This window comes from Mastomys coucha, unplaced genomic scaffold (genome assembly GCF_008632895.1).
Source record: "Mastomys coucha isolate ucsf_1 unplaced genomic scaffold, UCSF_Mcou_1 pScaffold14, whole genome shotgun sequence".
NCBI classification, from domain to species: domain Eukaryota; kingdom Metazoa; phylum Chordata; class Mammalia; order Rodentia; family Muridae; genus Mastomys; species Mastomys coucha.
In genome coordinates this window covers 131,702,380-131,716,403 of record NW_022196896.1, presented here as the reverse complement: position 1 = coordinate 131,716,403, position 14,024 = coordinate 131,702,380, and the positions used below count along the sequence as shown (strand labels likewise).

The window sequence follows — 14,024 nt, the reverse complement described above, 5'->3', positions numbered from 1 at the left end:
CTCAGAAATCCACCTGCCTCTGCCTCCCAAGTGCTGGGATTAAAGGCGTGTGCCACCACTGCCTGACTGGAAAGTTGTATATTTTTCTTTCTTCCATGTCCAGCTCATTTTACTTAATACATGGAAAGGTTACAAACAACACATTTCTACACGCTAAATTTTGGAGGCCTCAATCTTCATTTTGTTGATGAAGTCAGAATTGCTATTTCTTATGGAGCAGCTACCCTTGGGGGTAAATAATCGAACCAAGATTTGCATGAGTGTGCCTTTGGTAATGGCCATCCGGTGTCTGATTATCTTGATGTGACCGTTGACATTGCCCCTTTCTGTCCTTTCACTGGTACAGGGAATTGATGTCCGAGACGCTCCTCTGAAGGAGATAAAAGTGACTAGTTCCAGAAGATTCATAGCCTCATTTAACGTCGTAAACACGACCAAGAGAGACGCTGGGAAGTACCGCTGCATGATTCGCACGGAAGGAGGTGTCGGGATTTCAAACTACGCAGAACTGGTAGTTAAAGGTATTTAATGTGTTTTTATTCCCCCACATAGCCTATTAAAATAGACATGCTTACCTAGTTGTTTGCTCATTATTTGTTTATGCTCAAACTTATCCTGTCTGTCTGTGAACGGTGGTTTGGTGTTAGGCTGTAGTGATGGATTGCATTTTAAGTACAAATTTTGCATGTGAGCAATGCTCCCGGAAAACACACATGATTGATACTGGTTTAGTAGTACACAGGGCAGTGACTATGCTCTCAACCAGGACTGCTGCCAGCTCTGTGAATACAGATTACAACCTATAATCTTTTTTTAAGGAATGAGTTTTTTTTTCCTCTGATAGAAAAATCACTTAAAATGCAAATATTCACCAGGCCAGGTGTTTATGATAGCGAGGTGGTTAATAAAATGAAGCAATGTCTGTATAAAAAGCCCTGATATATCATGGACACTGTTGATAGCGGTGTCTTAGCATTCATAATGTCGCAGTTAAGCTTCGTTCCTATATGCTGTGTGACTGGAAAATTGAGTATTATATTCAAGACAGGAGGGTAGATGAAAGGTAAAAAAACAGAACAAAAATAATTTTTCTTTACCTCATTTAATGCAGTTTTCGGTAGGCAGAGAAGTTTATCCCATCAAAAGATACTAATGCAACCCTTGGGCCCAGATAGAATAATTTGATCTTGTATGTTGCCCCATGCTGGCGTTTCAGACAACTGTGACAGGGCATCCCTTTTTTCTTGGGGGAGGCTAATAACGTCTCATATTTTATTTTTCAGTGTTTCAATGGTAGGGGATGGAACATTAGATCCATGTGTGGTACTACCAAGCCACTTCCTCAAGGCTATGCCTTCTTTTCACATATTTGCCTCTCTTGACTATGGATCACAAACTTGATCACATCAAGGTGGACAGTTCTCTCAACAGCAAATTTGTAGCCATTTTTAAAGAATACTGGCTTTGCATGGCAGAACAAGCTAAGCAGACATGGGCTATGATAGGGTCGATGGGAAGTTCAACGGCAGAAAGCACACATGTGTCTCAGTAAGCTGAGGGTGCACACATGTGGTGTGCACAGTAAGCTGGGTGTCAGGCCCTGATCGGGAGGAGAAAGGACAGGGCTTTTCATTTCCATAATTTATATTTGGGATTGCACAGCGGGACCACCCTTCCAAAATTTAAAACGGTAAATATCATGTCTTTTATTTAACCCTTCATCCCTCTACCACATCCAGAGAGAACTAGAATGGCTAGGTACAGCCTCCATCATAAACACTACAGGGGGCTTGGAAATCTTGTCCCTGTGTGGTAGAATCCCTGTCTCCTCTTGCTCAGCTTGAGAGACACAATGCTGGCTTATCAGTGACTCTATCTTGACAATCAGTCGCTGTAGCACTGATGGATGTCTGGCAGAAGGAAGAACACACTAAATATTTACTTGAGTCATATATTTTGCCACAGTGCATTTTTATGTGCAGTGAAGTTTGAATTAGACTGCCAGGATGAAATTGTGAGTTGAAGCTTAAGATTCACGGCAGAACTAAAGTTCATCGGCATCGCACAGACTCTGATCTGGTGAAAGCTCTTTAGAGAGTCGAGGTGCCATAGTGTGGAATAGAGTTCTTATTGTGGATGGAATAGCCTGGGTACTCCCAGCTGAGGTCCCCTCTTCCTTTTCCTCATTTCCCCTCTCTCCTTTCTTTTCCCTCCATTCCTCTTCCCGCTCCCCCACCTCTCTATGTTCTTTATATTTTTCCCCTTCACACTCCATCACCGTGCATTTCTCTGGGATGACCCTTTCCCTTGTAGGAATTACAGTTGCTGCCCTACTTCCCTGAGACTGGCCCACGTGGTGAAGACTTCCTGTTTTGTCCTTCCCATCCATTGCAAATGTGGCACCAACTTTCCTTGAGAAAGTTGATTTGTTGGGAGTTAAGAGTCAGAGAAGATTCTAGTCTGCCAGGGAACCCGCAGGTAGAGGCAATGAATGAGCTCTTGTTCGGCTTCTCGCACCACCTCTGCCTGTCTGAGGACCGCACAGGATAGGTTCCCTGGATGATTGACAGGATGCACTACCACTCACTGCTTTGCATCTCCACACTGTACCAAGGCTGGCAACATCTGCTGTGGGTGGGCCCTGATGTAAGATTTGTCTCCTCTTGTTTATATGTCTATAACCATATTTCCATATAGACTTCATTCAGTTGCTCAGGCTAGATTTGAACCTGCAGTTGACTAGTTTCTATGTCTGTAGGAACTGGGATTCAGGCCTTTGCTACCAGGTCTGCCACAAATATTGGAGACAATATACTGGATTCTACTATGTTTATGATGTTACATTTTTGAAAAAAAAAGGTGTTAAATTAAAATAGGTTTAATTCCTATATAAAAGAAAGAAGTTAGATTTTTTTTATTACTTTGTTTAGATTGAGATTCCCCCCCTTTTCTATAGCCATCCCTCCTTCTCCTGTGATTTTCTTTCTTCCAAAATTCGAATACTGACTTATTTTTTTGTGTTGAATTTCTGCCCCAACTGTTTTTAGGTTCTAGGTGAACTTTCCATTTGATTTACCCATGAGCATCTCTTACTAATATGGAATTAATGTATAAAGTACTCTCTGGGCAAAAGCCGTGCTGAAGTAGTTTTCATTTTAGAATATTAGTAAGGTTATCCTAAGTGAGTAGATGGACCGTGACCCCTGTGACCTTGCACCCAGCTCTGGCTTGAATGGGAATTCACAGTACTTGTTTTCAGCTATGAGGATAGTTAACTCTTCTTCCATCCCAGCCTACTTTTTGTCATAGATGCATTCTTAGCTTAACTTTTTTTTTTCTGACTGAAGACAGCTGGCTGCACAATTTTTTTTTTCTGGCTGCACTATTAAAATAAAAAAAATCACATTGCATGTCTTATTCAAGGAATTGCCTGGTGTTACAAATTAATGGTAAGTTAAGTCAGAACTGTTTAAAGCACAAAGCTTCCAGGGAATACACAATGAGAAAAATATTTTAGTTTGTTTACATCACATTTGTAACAGTGTTCCATCACAGCCATAATCAAAGCACACTTAAAGCATGATGCCTTAGTGTGACTTTCTCTAATGAGCGATTTTTAGTCAATGTGACTTGATCACATGGAAGAGAACAGAGACACCCCATGTCCACAGAGAAAACAAAGAAGTAATGTTATTTTGAGAGTGTGGGTTAGTGGGATCAACCTATCTCAGGGACAGGCCTCACAAGTTGCTAGCTTTCCTGTGGTCTCAGTCAGTAGGAAACTGCTGCAATCGACTGATCATGTCTGCTCTGTGAGAGGGTAGGGGAAGTTGTAGCAAGCAAGTTAGTATATGCCAGTATTTCAACAGTAGCAATAAGCAGGTTAGGGATATAGGAAGAAAAGCACTAAGAGGCACAAACTACCTGTAGAAAACACCCCTGAGCAAAACCCAAGAAATCTTGTGGTTTTCTTGAATAACAATCCATTGCAGTACAAATACATAATTTTTTACATGACCTCATCTATCATGTGGAGTACCACTCACAGTGTCGAGGACATGCATAATTCCTTCATTTGGTGCCTGGAGGGCCATTCAGCTATCGTCTAACTAATAAGATGGGAGGTAATTTATAGGTTAAATGACCAACCCTCCTCTTAGACAAGGAAGGGGAAAATAGCCCGCCCAGTGCAGGAGACTCTCCAGGGTCAGGGGGTGTTTGCTGTTAGTTCCTTCAACTTGTATTGATCTGGTTGTAGTTTGATTCAGAGCAGCCTTGGCTACTGTAGTACTTTTTGCTACTTTTAGTAAAACCAATACTGGAAGCAAGCTTATAGACAGCAGTGGTAAACTTTATTATCTACATCTTCAGTTAAATGCACCCATTATGACATCTTTGGGAGAAACTGAGTCACATCAGAAATGGATTTCTGAAGTGATAAACTATTTCTCCCTTGTTCTTAAAATGGTTGGGAATATAAACATAAGGCAAAGTAGCTTTGAACTCCCGAAGTGCCCAAGGCTAGTCTTAAACTCTTGTTCTTCCTGCCTCCATCAATCCCATGGACTGGCATTACAGGCATGTGCTAACTCAGTTTAATGATGTAGAAAACCCGCATGCCTTTGAGGATGTTGGAAGGTTCTCAGTGAGAGGCTGTCAATGGAGTATGTCCTACTGTTTCAGTAACACTTCTCAGGGGATCTTCAGTCGTGACTTTAGAGACAAGAAAACAATCTTTGGTGTACAATATTTTTGCATGCAGGGTGTCCTAAGACTGGTGGTTATGGGCCCACTTATTGAACAAGCTAGGTGGGGTTAGTTGTTGCTGTTTGTGTTTTTGTTTGGTTGGTTTGGTTTGGTTGTTGTTGTTTAAGATAGTAACTCATATAGTCCAGATTAATGTCAAACTTACTGAAGTCTCTGAAGGTTCCTATAGACTTCTGATCCTCTTGCCCCTGGCTTTAGAGCACCGAAATTCCAGGAATTCACCACTGCAAAGCCTCGGTGAAGTGCCCGTGATCGAATCCAGGGCCTTTTACATGTTAGACAGCCTCTCTGTCAACAGGCCACATCCCCACTTCTTTTTTGTTCCTTTTCTCCCTTGAGACCATGTCTTGTTTTGTCTTGATTTGTTTTGAACTTTCAAGTTCAAGTGAGCTTCCTGCCTGTTTCCTAAGTAGCTGGGAATACAGATGCCCAGCTCAAGTTAGCTTTGATTTTAGTTATTTTTATTTGTTTAAGATTCATTTTATTGTACATGTGTTAGTGGTTTTCTTGCATGTGCATACATACACCATGGAAGAACAGATAGCCTTAGATCTCTAGATCTCCTGGAACTGGTATTATAGATGGTTGTAAGCAACTGAGTGAGTACCAGAAATCAAACCCAGGTCCTCTGTAAGAATAATAAATGTTCTTAATCACTGAGCCATCTCTCTATCCCCTCCATTAGTGTTTTAGAGGTAAGGATTGAACCTTGTTTAAATCATTAACACTATACACATGCATATTAAAAAGCACAAATTTCTCTCATCAGTTCGTCCCTGGGTTTCTATAATGTGTTCTACTCCGTCATCATGGATGTGTGTCTAACTCTTTATCAACTGAATACAAAGCAAAGGTCTCTGGTTTGCTTTCAGAACCGCCTGTTCCCATCGCCCCACCTCAGCTCGCCTCTGTCGGGGCAACCTATCTGTGGATACAGCTCAATGCCAACTCCATCAATGGGGATGGACCCATTGTGGCCCGCGAGGTTGAGTACTGCACAGCCAGCGGGAGCTGGAATGATCGGCAGCCAGTGGATTCCACAAGTTACAAGATTGGGCACCTCGATCCAGACACAGAGTATGAGATCAGTGTGCTCCTCACCAGACCAGGGGAAGGTGGCACTGGATCACCTGGTCCAGCTCTGAGAACAAGAACAAAGTGTGCCGGTGAGTACCAGAGGGCATTCCGCTGACCAGGGTCACGGTCTCGCATGGCGTTGCTGTTCGTCTTGCATTCCACAGTTGGAGAGCAAGCTTTCTACAACTCTGCTTTTGCACTCTCTTTGGGGATAAAAATACTCCTAAAGGTGAATTATAGGTTAAACAGAACATTAGAGCCCATGACCTCAAGACCTGCTCTCTCTCAACTTGCCCCTGCTGCTTTTCCTGTTCTGAATTTACATCTTACTCTGGGTACCATGTGATTGATACTGGAATGGCCCCTAAGGCTCACAGAAGATGGCTACTTCAATGATGGCTGCTAATGGGTCAGACACTTCTTCCTGTCCCTCTAGTCTGTTTGTAGTTAATGTGTTCATTGCCCAAGAGCAATGCAGTAGAATGACAGATTCTCTCATAGAGTTTGAAAGCTGTCTTTATTGATGGGTATGTGAGACAGGTCTGCTGGCCAGTGACTGGGAGTCTGTTTGTAACATAAAGAGTGATTTATATAGCCTATATGCAGTCCTTGGGCTCTTGGATTACAAAGTATTAATTGTGTCAAAGCCATTCTGCAAGTTACACGGAATAAGGTTGATGAACAGGAAAATGTAGCGCTTATGAAAATCAGAAGAAAGAAATCCTTGCTCATTGCTTCCTCACAGTGGACATGGTTGGATGTCCACACGGAGGTCTGGGTTGAATGTCTCCTCACAGTGGACATGGTTGGATGTCCACACGGAGGTCGGGGTTGAATGTCTCCTCACAGTGGACATGGTTGGATGTCCACACGGAGGTCTGGGTTGAATGTTTCCTCACAGTAGACATGGTTGGATGTCCACACGGAGGTCTGGGTTGAATGTTTCCTCACAGTGGACATGGTTGGATGTCCACACGGAGGTCGGGGTTGAATGCTTCCTCACAGTGGACATGGTTGGATGTCCACACAGAGGTCTGGGTTGAATGTTTCCTCACAGTAGACATGGTTGGATATCCACACGGAGGTCTGGGTTGAATGTTTCCTCACAGTGGACATGGTTGGATGTCCACACGGAGGTCTGGGTTGAATGGTGTGCTGAGAGCCCATGGACTTTGATGAGGTTACTTAATATTTTAGATAGTGTCAGTTAAAACAGTATTACCCAAGGTGAGGTACTCCCTGCACTCAGGGGCCAGAGGCAAGCAGATTTATGAGTTCAAGGCTGGCCTGACCTACAGATTGAGTTCCAGGACAACCAGGACTACACAGACAAACACTGTCTCAAAAAAAAAGAAAGAGAGAAAGAAAGAAAGAAAGAAAGAAAGAAAGAAAGAAAGAAAGAAAGAAAGAAAGAAAGAAACAAAGAAACAAAGAAACAAAGAAACAAAGAAAAACCAAAATGACAATATTTAGTTTCCAAAGGCTGGTGGGCACTTTCATGGGATTCCACAGTCAAAGAATCAAAAAGCCTTGGATCTCAAATATTCAGATAAAAGTTATACCTATGATAAACCTGTGTAAACTGGTTCTGCTCACCAATCCCTCAACAATTGTATATAGCAGCTATTTACATAGCATTTACATTACATTAAATATTATGCATGATGGAAAGGGGTTATCAAGTATTCTGAGGATAATCTGTGGACTTTCTTGTCTTTTGGGATCCTAGAGGCAGATGGCCTCACAAAAGCCCACTGAAGACCGTACCATCTGACTATCTGCTAATAGTAGAAATTAATAATGTGTGCATACGTGTGTAGTTGTATGGGTACATAGTTGAATTGTTTACAGTTGAATGTACATAGTTGTGTGTGCATAGTTGTCTGTACATAGTCCTGTGTATACAGTCGTGCGTATAAAGTGTGTGTGTAATGTTGGGGTATGCACTGTGGTATGTGTACACAGTTGTGTATGTATATGTAGTTGTGTGTGTGTGTACACAGTTGTGTGCTTAGGCAGTTATGTGTATATGTAGTTGTGTGTGTATATACAGTTGTGTGTGTAGTTTATATGGATATGCAGGTATGTGTATATGTACACAGTTGTATGCCTAGACAATTATGTGTATATGGAGTTGTGTGTGTATATACAGCTGTGTGTATAGTTTATATGGGTATGCAGGTGTGTGTGTATATGGAGTTGTGTGTGTGTAGACAGCTGTGTATGTAGTTTCTATGGGTATTCAGGGGTGGGGGTGTTTGTGTACACATGGAGTCAGTCTTGGATAGCCTTCCTCAGAAACTTTCCATCCTTATTTTTGAGACAGCATCTCTCACTGGGATCTGGGTCTCGCCAATTAGGGCAGGCTGCCTGGCTCTTAGCTGCAGATACTCTTCATCTCTGTCTGGAGAGACTACAAGAACCCTTAACCGTGGCTGGTTTTCTTCAGTGGGTGAGGGGATCCAGCCTGAGGCCTCATGCTTGTGTGGCACGCACTTTACAATTAAGCTGTCTCCTTGGTCCCATGATGTCAGTGCACCTATTTTGATTTTTACCTACAATTTGAATAATCCTACTTGTGTAAGGGCAGCAATCACAGGAATTGTTTTCTGTAAAAATTAAAGGTGGAACACTTTTAATCCCGGCGCTTGGGAGAGAGGCAGAGGTACGAAGATCTCTGTGAGTTTGAGAAGGGCCTCTTGTACAGAGTGAATTCCGCCCAGACAGGACTACATAGTGAGACCCTGTGTCAGGAAAGAATAAAAAAGAAAGGTAATTGGTATTGGGCAAGAGAACAGGTACATTTCTTCCTAGGATTTCAGCTGTGGGCTCTGTGTTGGCCCTGCTTTAGCAGGGTCTGCACCTGGATCCGTGGTAGCTGTCTCTAGCCGGCCCCTTCCAGCACCTGTGCTGAAGGAGGATCCATTTGTTCAGCCCAGAGCCTCCATAGGCTTGGCCATTGGTGCTAGGAGTTTCCTAATTCTTCCCCATCCCAGTCACTTACTTACCTCTAGTAAATTATTCTACTTCTGTGAAATGGCCATCATATCACATGCCGTAATGGAAATGTTAGCTTCATATAGCATGGACGATGCTGGCATTTAGCAGTACAAGTGATGATATTTTAATAATTTATAGAGGTGGGAACATGAATTTACATTTGTATATTTCATATTTCATAATTTTTATTAGTTATAATGATTTTTCCTTCCTCCAGTGCCCCTCCCTCAAACTTCTCCCATGCCCTTCCCATTCCTAAGTTGGCAGTCTCTTTCAACTTAAGTTGAGATGTATGTATACCCACTAATATATATAATATATATATACATATATGTGTAAATGATATATATAATAGTAACATGTATCTAAATATAAACGACTAGGTCCACTTTTGTTATATGAGTGTCTATGGTTTCAGGGCTGACCACTCTGCAATGGATAACCCACCTGGGTCATATCCCTGAGAGAAACTAATTCTCCTTTTCCCAGTAATCATTAGTTTCTTGTGGTTCTTTTTGTAGTAGTGTGACTCCATGGACATTTTCTCCTTCCATATTAGCATGGCCATTAGTGTTGCCATTGCCTCCATTTTGTCTATGCAGCCATTTCTGGGATAAAATGGCTAAAAGCAGACTGCCTGGAAACGGGAAGTCTGCATGCAGAAGTGTGGGATTAGATACATAGCCATCTTCCTCCACAAAAATTAAATGCAATTAGATCAAAGGCTTCAATCTGAAACCCAAATCACCAAAACTGCTAGAGGAAAACATGGGAAGTTCCCTACAAGACCAGGTGCGGAAAGGGACTCTGTGTGCAGGACTCTATTTACCAAGGACTTAAGGCCACCAACTTACACTTGGGACCTCATAAAGCTAAAAAGCTTCTATACAGCTAAGAAAACCATGAGTTGAGGGAAGAAGAATCCCATGGAATGAGAGAGAATCTTTGCCAGCTATGCATGTGACAGAGGATTGATATCCAGAACATATAAAACAACTCAAAGTCAGGGAAACCAATGACCCAATTTAAAAATATAAATGCTGGCCTAAGACTAGGGATCTCACTAGAGTGCTTCACAAAGGAAATAAGCTGGCTAAGAGCTGCATCAAGAAGTGCTCATCATCCTTACCCATCAGAGAGAAGAAAATTAGACAACAAGGAGATTTTATTTCACCTCAGTCAGAATGACTAATATCACAAAACTACGGCCAATAAACAGGTGTGGTGAATGAAGGCCCCCATTCTCTGTTGGCAGGAAGGAAACTCATGGCAGCCACTGGGGACATCAGTGTAGGGAACCCTCTAGACACCAAAAGAAAACTACTATGTGACCAGCTACACCACCTCTGGCACAGGCCCAAGGGACTCAGCATCCCATGCCACAGATGCTCGCTCAGGCATGTTCATTGATGCTCTGTGCACACTTGCTAAGAAATGGAGATAGTCTAAATGTCCTCCAACAGAGGAATGGATAATGAGCCTGTGGGGTATACACATAATGGAACACTATCCAACTGAGGTTGGATGTAAATGGATGAAATTTGCATGTAAATGGGTGGAGCTAGAAATCATCCTATTGCATGAGGTAATGCAGACCAAGAAAGACAAACACCACGTGTTCTCTCACCTGCAGTTCCCAGCCTCAGATGGGGAACATACAACGTGCAGTGACCAAAGAAACCTGGAGCCATGGGGAGGGAGGCGTTAGGGAGGAACAGCAGGATACATGTAATATGATGTGGAAAGTATCAGGATATATAACCGGGGAGGAGTAGAGAGGTCAGTACCGTAGGAGAAGGAAGGACAAGGGTTTGATAAACCCTAAAGGAATCTGTTTCATATTTGCTGATACCATTTCTCAAAACTGGGCTTGCTTTTGGAACTGTTGCTTGTTATACCTGTGTTTTCTGAAGTATCCAGAGCAGATTGCCTGTTCCTTAGCAGCAGATTCAGACTCCTCCATGAGACTTTGCCCACCTCCAAGTGTGCTCTGTAAGGAAGAGCTTGAGCATTGCCTTACACAGATCTGTTTGGAGCATGCAATATATCATTTCTCTCTCCTTAAGATGGGAGAGGGCACCTGATCCTTCTCATGCCCATCACAGCCTGACCCACTAAGCATTCCAGGCCCTGTTTTTTTTCCCTGCTTGGTGTTGTACCAGACCATTCAGCTATTGACACATCTCTGTGGGTGTGTCCCCTGACTATAATGCATGTGTGTATTTTCAGGAAGCCTTTTGATAGCTCTGTGGGGTGTGTTAGACACGGTGTCTCTTACAATAGATTGGCATTCCCTCTGAAGAAATGAAAACCCGTTTTCAGCTGGTATTTGCACACTAACACAGGTCCCTAAAAGAATCAATCCTCAGCTGAGCGAGGGAGTCTCATCACAAGAAACCTCTTCTGCTGTGCTCTCCCAACCCCCGAAAGCAAAGCTCTGCCTGGTGTGTGTTCCTAGTGTAGCAAGCACTGACAGACAGTGTTTTTGAAAAGGCTGCAATTGAGAGAGTCGACCTTAGAAAATAGAAGGAAGTGTGTGAGGTGAGGGAGCTGAAGTTAGAAATAAGCGAGGAGGCATATTAGGTGGGTGAAGAAATTGAAGTCACGAGACTTTTTGCTGTAAGAAGCAAGACAGCTCACCCTTTCTTGACCTGAGGCTTTTGAGCAAATGTGCAATTTAGACTGGTGAAGCCATTGGAGATCCTCATGACATCTCGAAAAAGAGACCAAGGGGAGAAGACTGGTGTCTCAATTACAGACTGAGAGCTTGACGTGGGTCCTCTGTGGCAGTCACATGATTGTGAGCACTTAATAGCATTTATGAAAAGGGAGTCCGGGACCCTCTAAGACCATGAGCCTTGCAGCCTTCCTCAGCAGTACATGGAAGCACCTTGGAACAGCCTAGGGATCAAACTGCCTGAGAAATGCAAGGGACAGGCAGACATTTGCTTGCATGGTTGAAATGGGCAAGAATACCAATGTAGAAACAGATGTAGAACAAGCTTATATGAAGAGGCTACTGGGCCAGTGGCTGGAATTCTCACAGATCTTCAATACCATCTGCCCTGTGTGTATGTGAACCATGCCTATAAATCTGTCCATCCCTCCTACCTCAAAAAATTAACTCTATATAATATATACAGTACATACATTATATATATGTATATAATCTTTGGTTGTATTAGGAAAACAAAACACGGATATAAGAAGGTGATGGCATTTGATAAAGTGTGGGATGGGCCCCCAACAGGCAATGTTTATTTCTGATCCCTGCATCTTCAAAGACACAGAGCAAAGGCCCCGATGCCCAGGGCAGATCCTCCAAGATCCAGAACCTTGGATGATGGCAGAGAAGCGGTGACAAGATGATGTGCCTTACACAGCAGGCTGGGGCTGTGTCGTAGGGAGTCTCTTAGGGCTGTTCTGTTTATCTAGAACCTGACATCATAGAGTGTGATGGCCAACATTCAACATGACAGAGCTGGCCTGACTTTGAAGATTCTGCAGTTCCTCTGTCTGTAGCTCTCTGCCTTGGGAAATGACCCATCACCTATTTTGATCCTGAAGATCTTCCAATTTCATTTTGACTTTATCCTTGCCTGAGAGCTTCCCAATCAATCATACTTGCTAAGCTCTGAATCCTGGTGAAGGTCTGTGGTGACCTTCCAAAAGCTTGAGGTGGGGCTGCTACCATTACATTTTATTGTGACCACATGAGCGGATAGCATTTGAAGGCTGTCTCTTACTCTGGGGATTGCTACCTGAATTTCATTTTATTTTATTTTTACTTTTTTGCTACCTGAATTTTGTGTCAGTATGCCACTCTGTGGTGACCCCACAGTGAGAGTGGACCTCTGACTACAGCCAACCTCACCAGTTATCATCAGCCTGGGTCTGAATTGGTGGCTCTGACCTGGAGTCACAGGAATGCCCATGTGCTCTATGCAGCAACAAAGCCTGTCGATAACCGTGTTACCTATATCCTATAGTGTTACTGCATAGCTATTGCCTTCGGATGCAGAGCCGGTGCCTAGAGCAGCACCGTCACTATAGCAACCGTTCAATCAAAGTGCACTGCTATCTTAACCATCTAACTTTTTTGTCTCTGTGACACTGGACATTGAACACTGGGCCTCACACACTTTGTAAATATTTATCACTGGGGTCTACATCCTGTTCCCTTTTTATCTTCTGTCTTGATGCATGGCTCCATTAGGGTTGCCTAGAGCTAAGCATTACAAATTTGTGACACATAACATCTCTCCTCATGGAAACCCATTCACTTTAGCCAATCCCTGTGTTTCGGTGTCTATGGTGTGTTCCGCTCTGTTCTACCACGTCATGATGACACTCATGAAACTGTAATTAGCTTGACCCCCACCTCTGTCCACCCTCCTTCCCATGGCTTGTGGATACATTGCCATCACTGGGTCAGATCTCTGCACAGGTCATGGGTAACATCTCTCCAGGGTGTTGGCCTTTTGTGCCTATGACAGTTACTTCCAAGTACGGGCATAGGCTCTCTACAGGAGCACGTCCAGTCCCTCAGTCCCTCTCCTCCCACTCACTTTCTCATCCTCACACAGGGATACCAATACCTGACCCAGTGGGTCAGAAATATGTCCTTAATATCCGGTTAAGATCAGGATCTATCCTTAACTATAAGGTTCTTTATGAATAATATACTGTCCTACCTGCATGAGTTACATTTTCAAAGACAAATAGTTAAGAGCTGGCTTCATGGTAATTTTTTATACCCAGTTATTTCCCAGATCTATAGTTGAGCCACGGTTGGATAACTTCAGAGAGCTAGAAGCATTTCGGCATCCGGTTAAATAGGAGAGAGTGTAGTTTGTGATCTCTGCTAGAGCATATTGTTAGAATTAGGAGCATCCTTTGTGCCCCAGGCTAGTTAGTAATAGGTACTGGAAAAAGTAAAATGGCTGATGACATTGGAGCACAGCAGACATTGTGGGTGTTTCATTTGAGGATGTCACTGTTTACATATCCTAGTTATTGGCTAACTGTGGTTAAGTGACTTGCTAATAACTCTCCCCAGAAGTTAAGAAATGATGATCAACTAACAAAACAACAGTGATAATTGGTGAGATGGAAGAAAGCTGAGCTCGTGTCCTTGGGATGGATATATATATATATATATATATATATATATATATATA

At 42.9% G+C, this 14,024-nt stretch overlaps 1 protein-coding gene across 7 annotated transcripts in view; it reads left to right on the top strand.

Annotated features, from left to right (window-relative positions):
* The window catches only part of Ptprm (protein tyrosine phosphatase receptor type M), a 705,361-nt gene that overhangs the window by 324,923 nt on the left and 366,414 nt on the right, over positions 1-14,024 (top strand). For all 7 annotated transcript variants that reach the window (XM_031368638.1, XM_031368643.1, XM_031368642.1 and 4 more), the window contains 2 exons: positions 347-521; positions 5,640-5,933. In XM_031368638.1, coding sequence (XP_031224498.1) covers positions 347-521; positions 5,640-5,933 — 469 coding nt within the window. The remainder of the gene's footprint in view (positions 1-346; positions 522-5,639; positions 5,934-14,024) is intronic.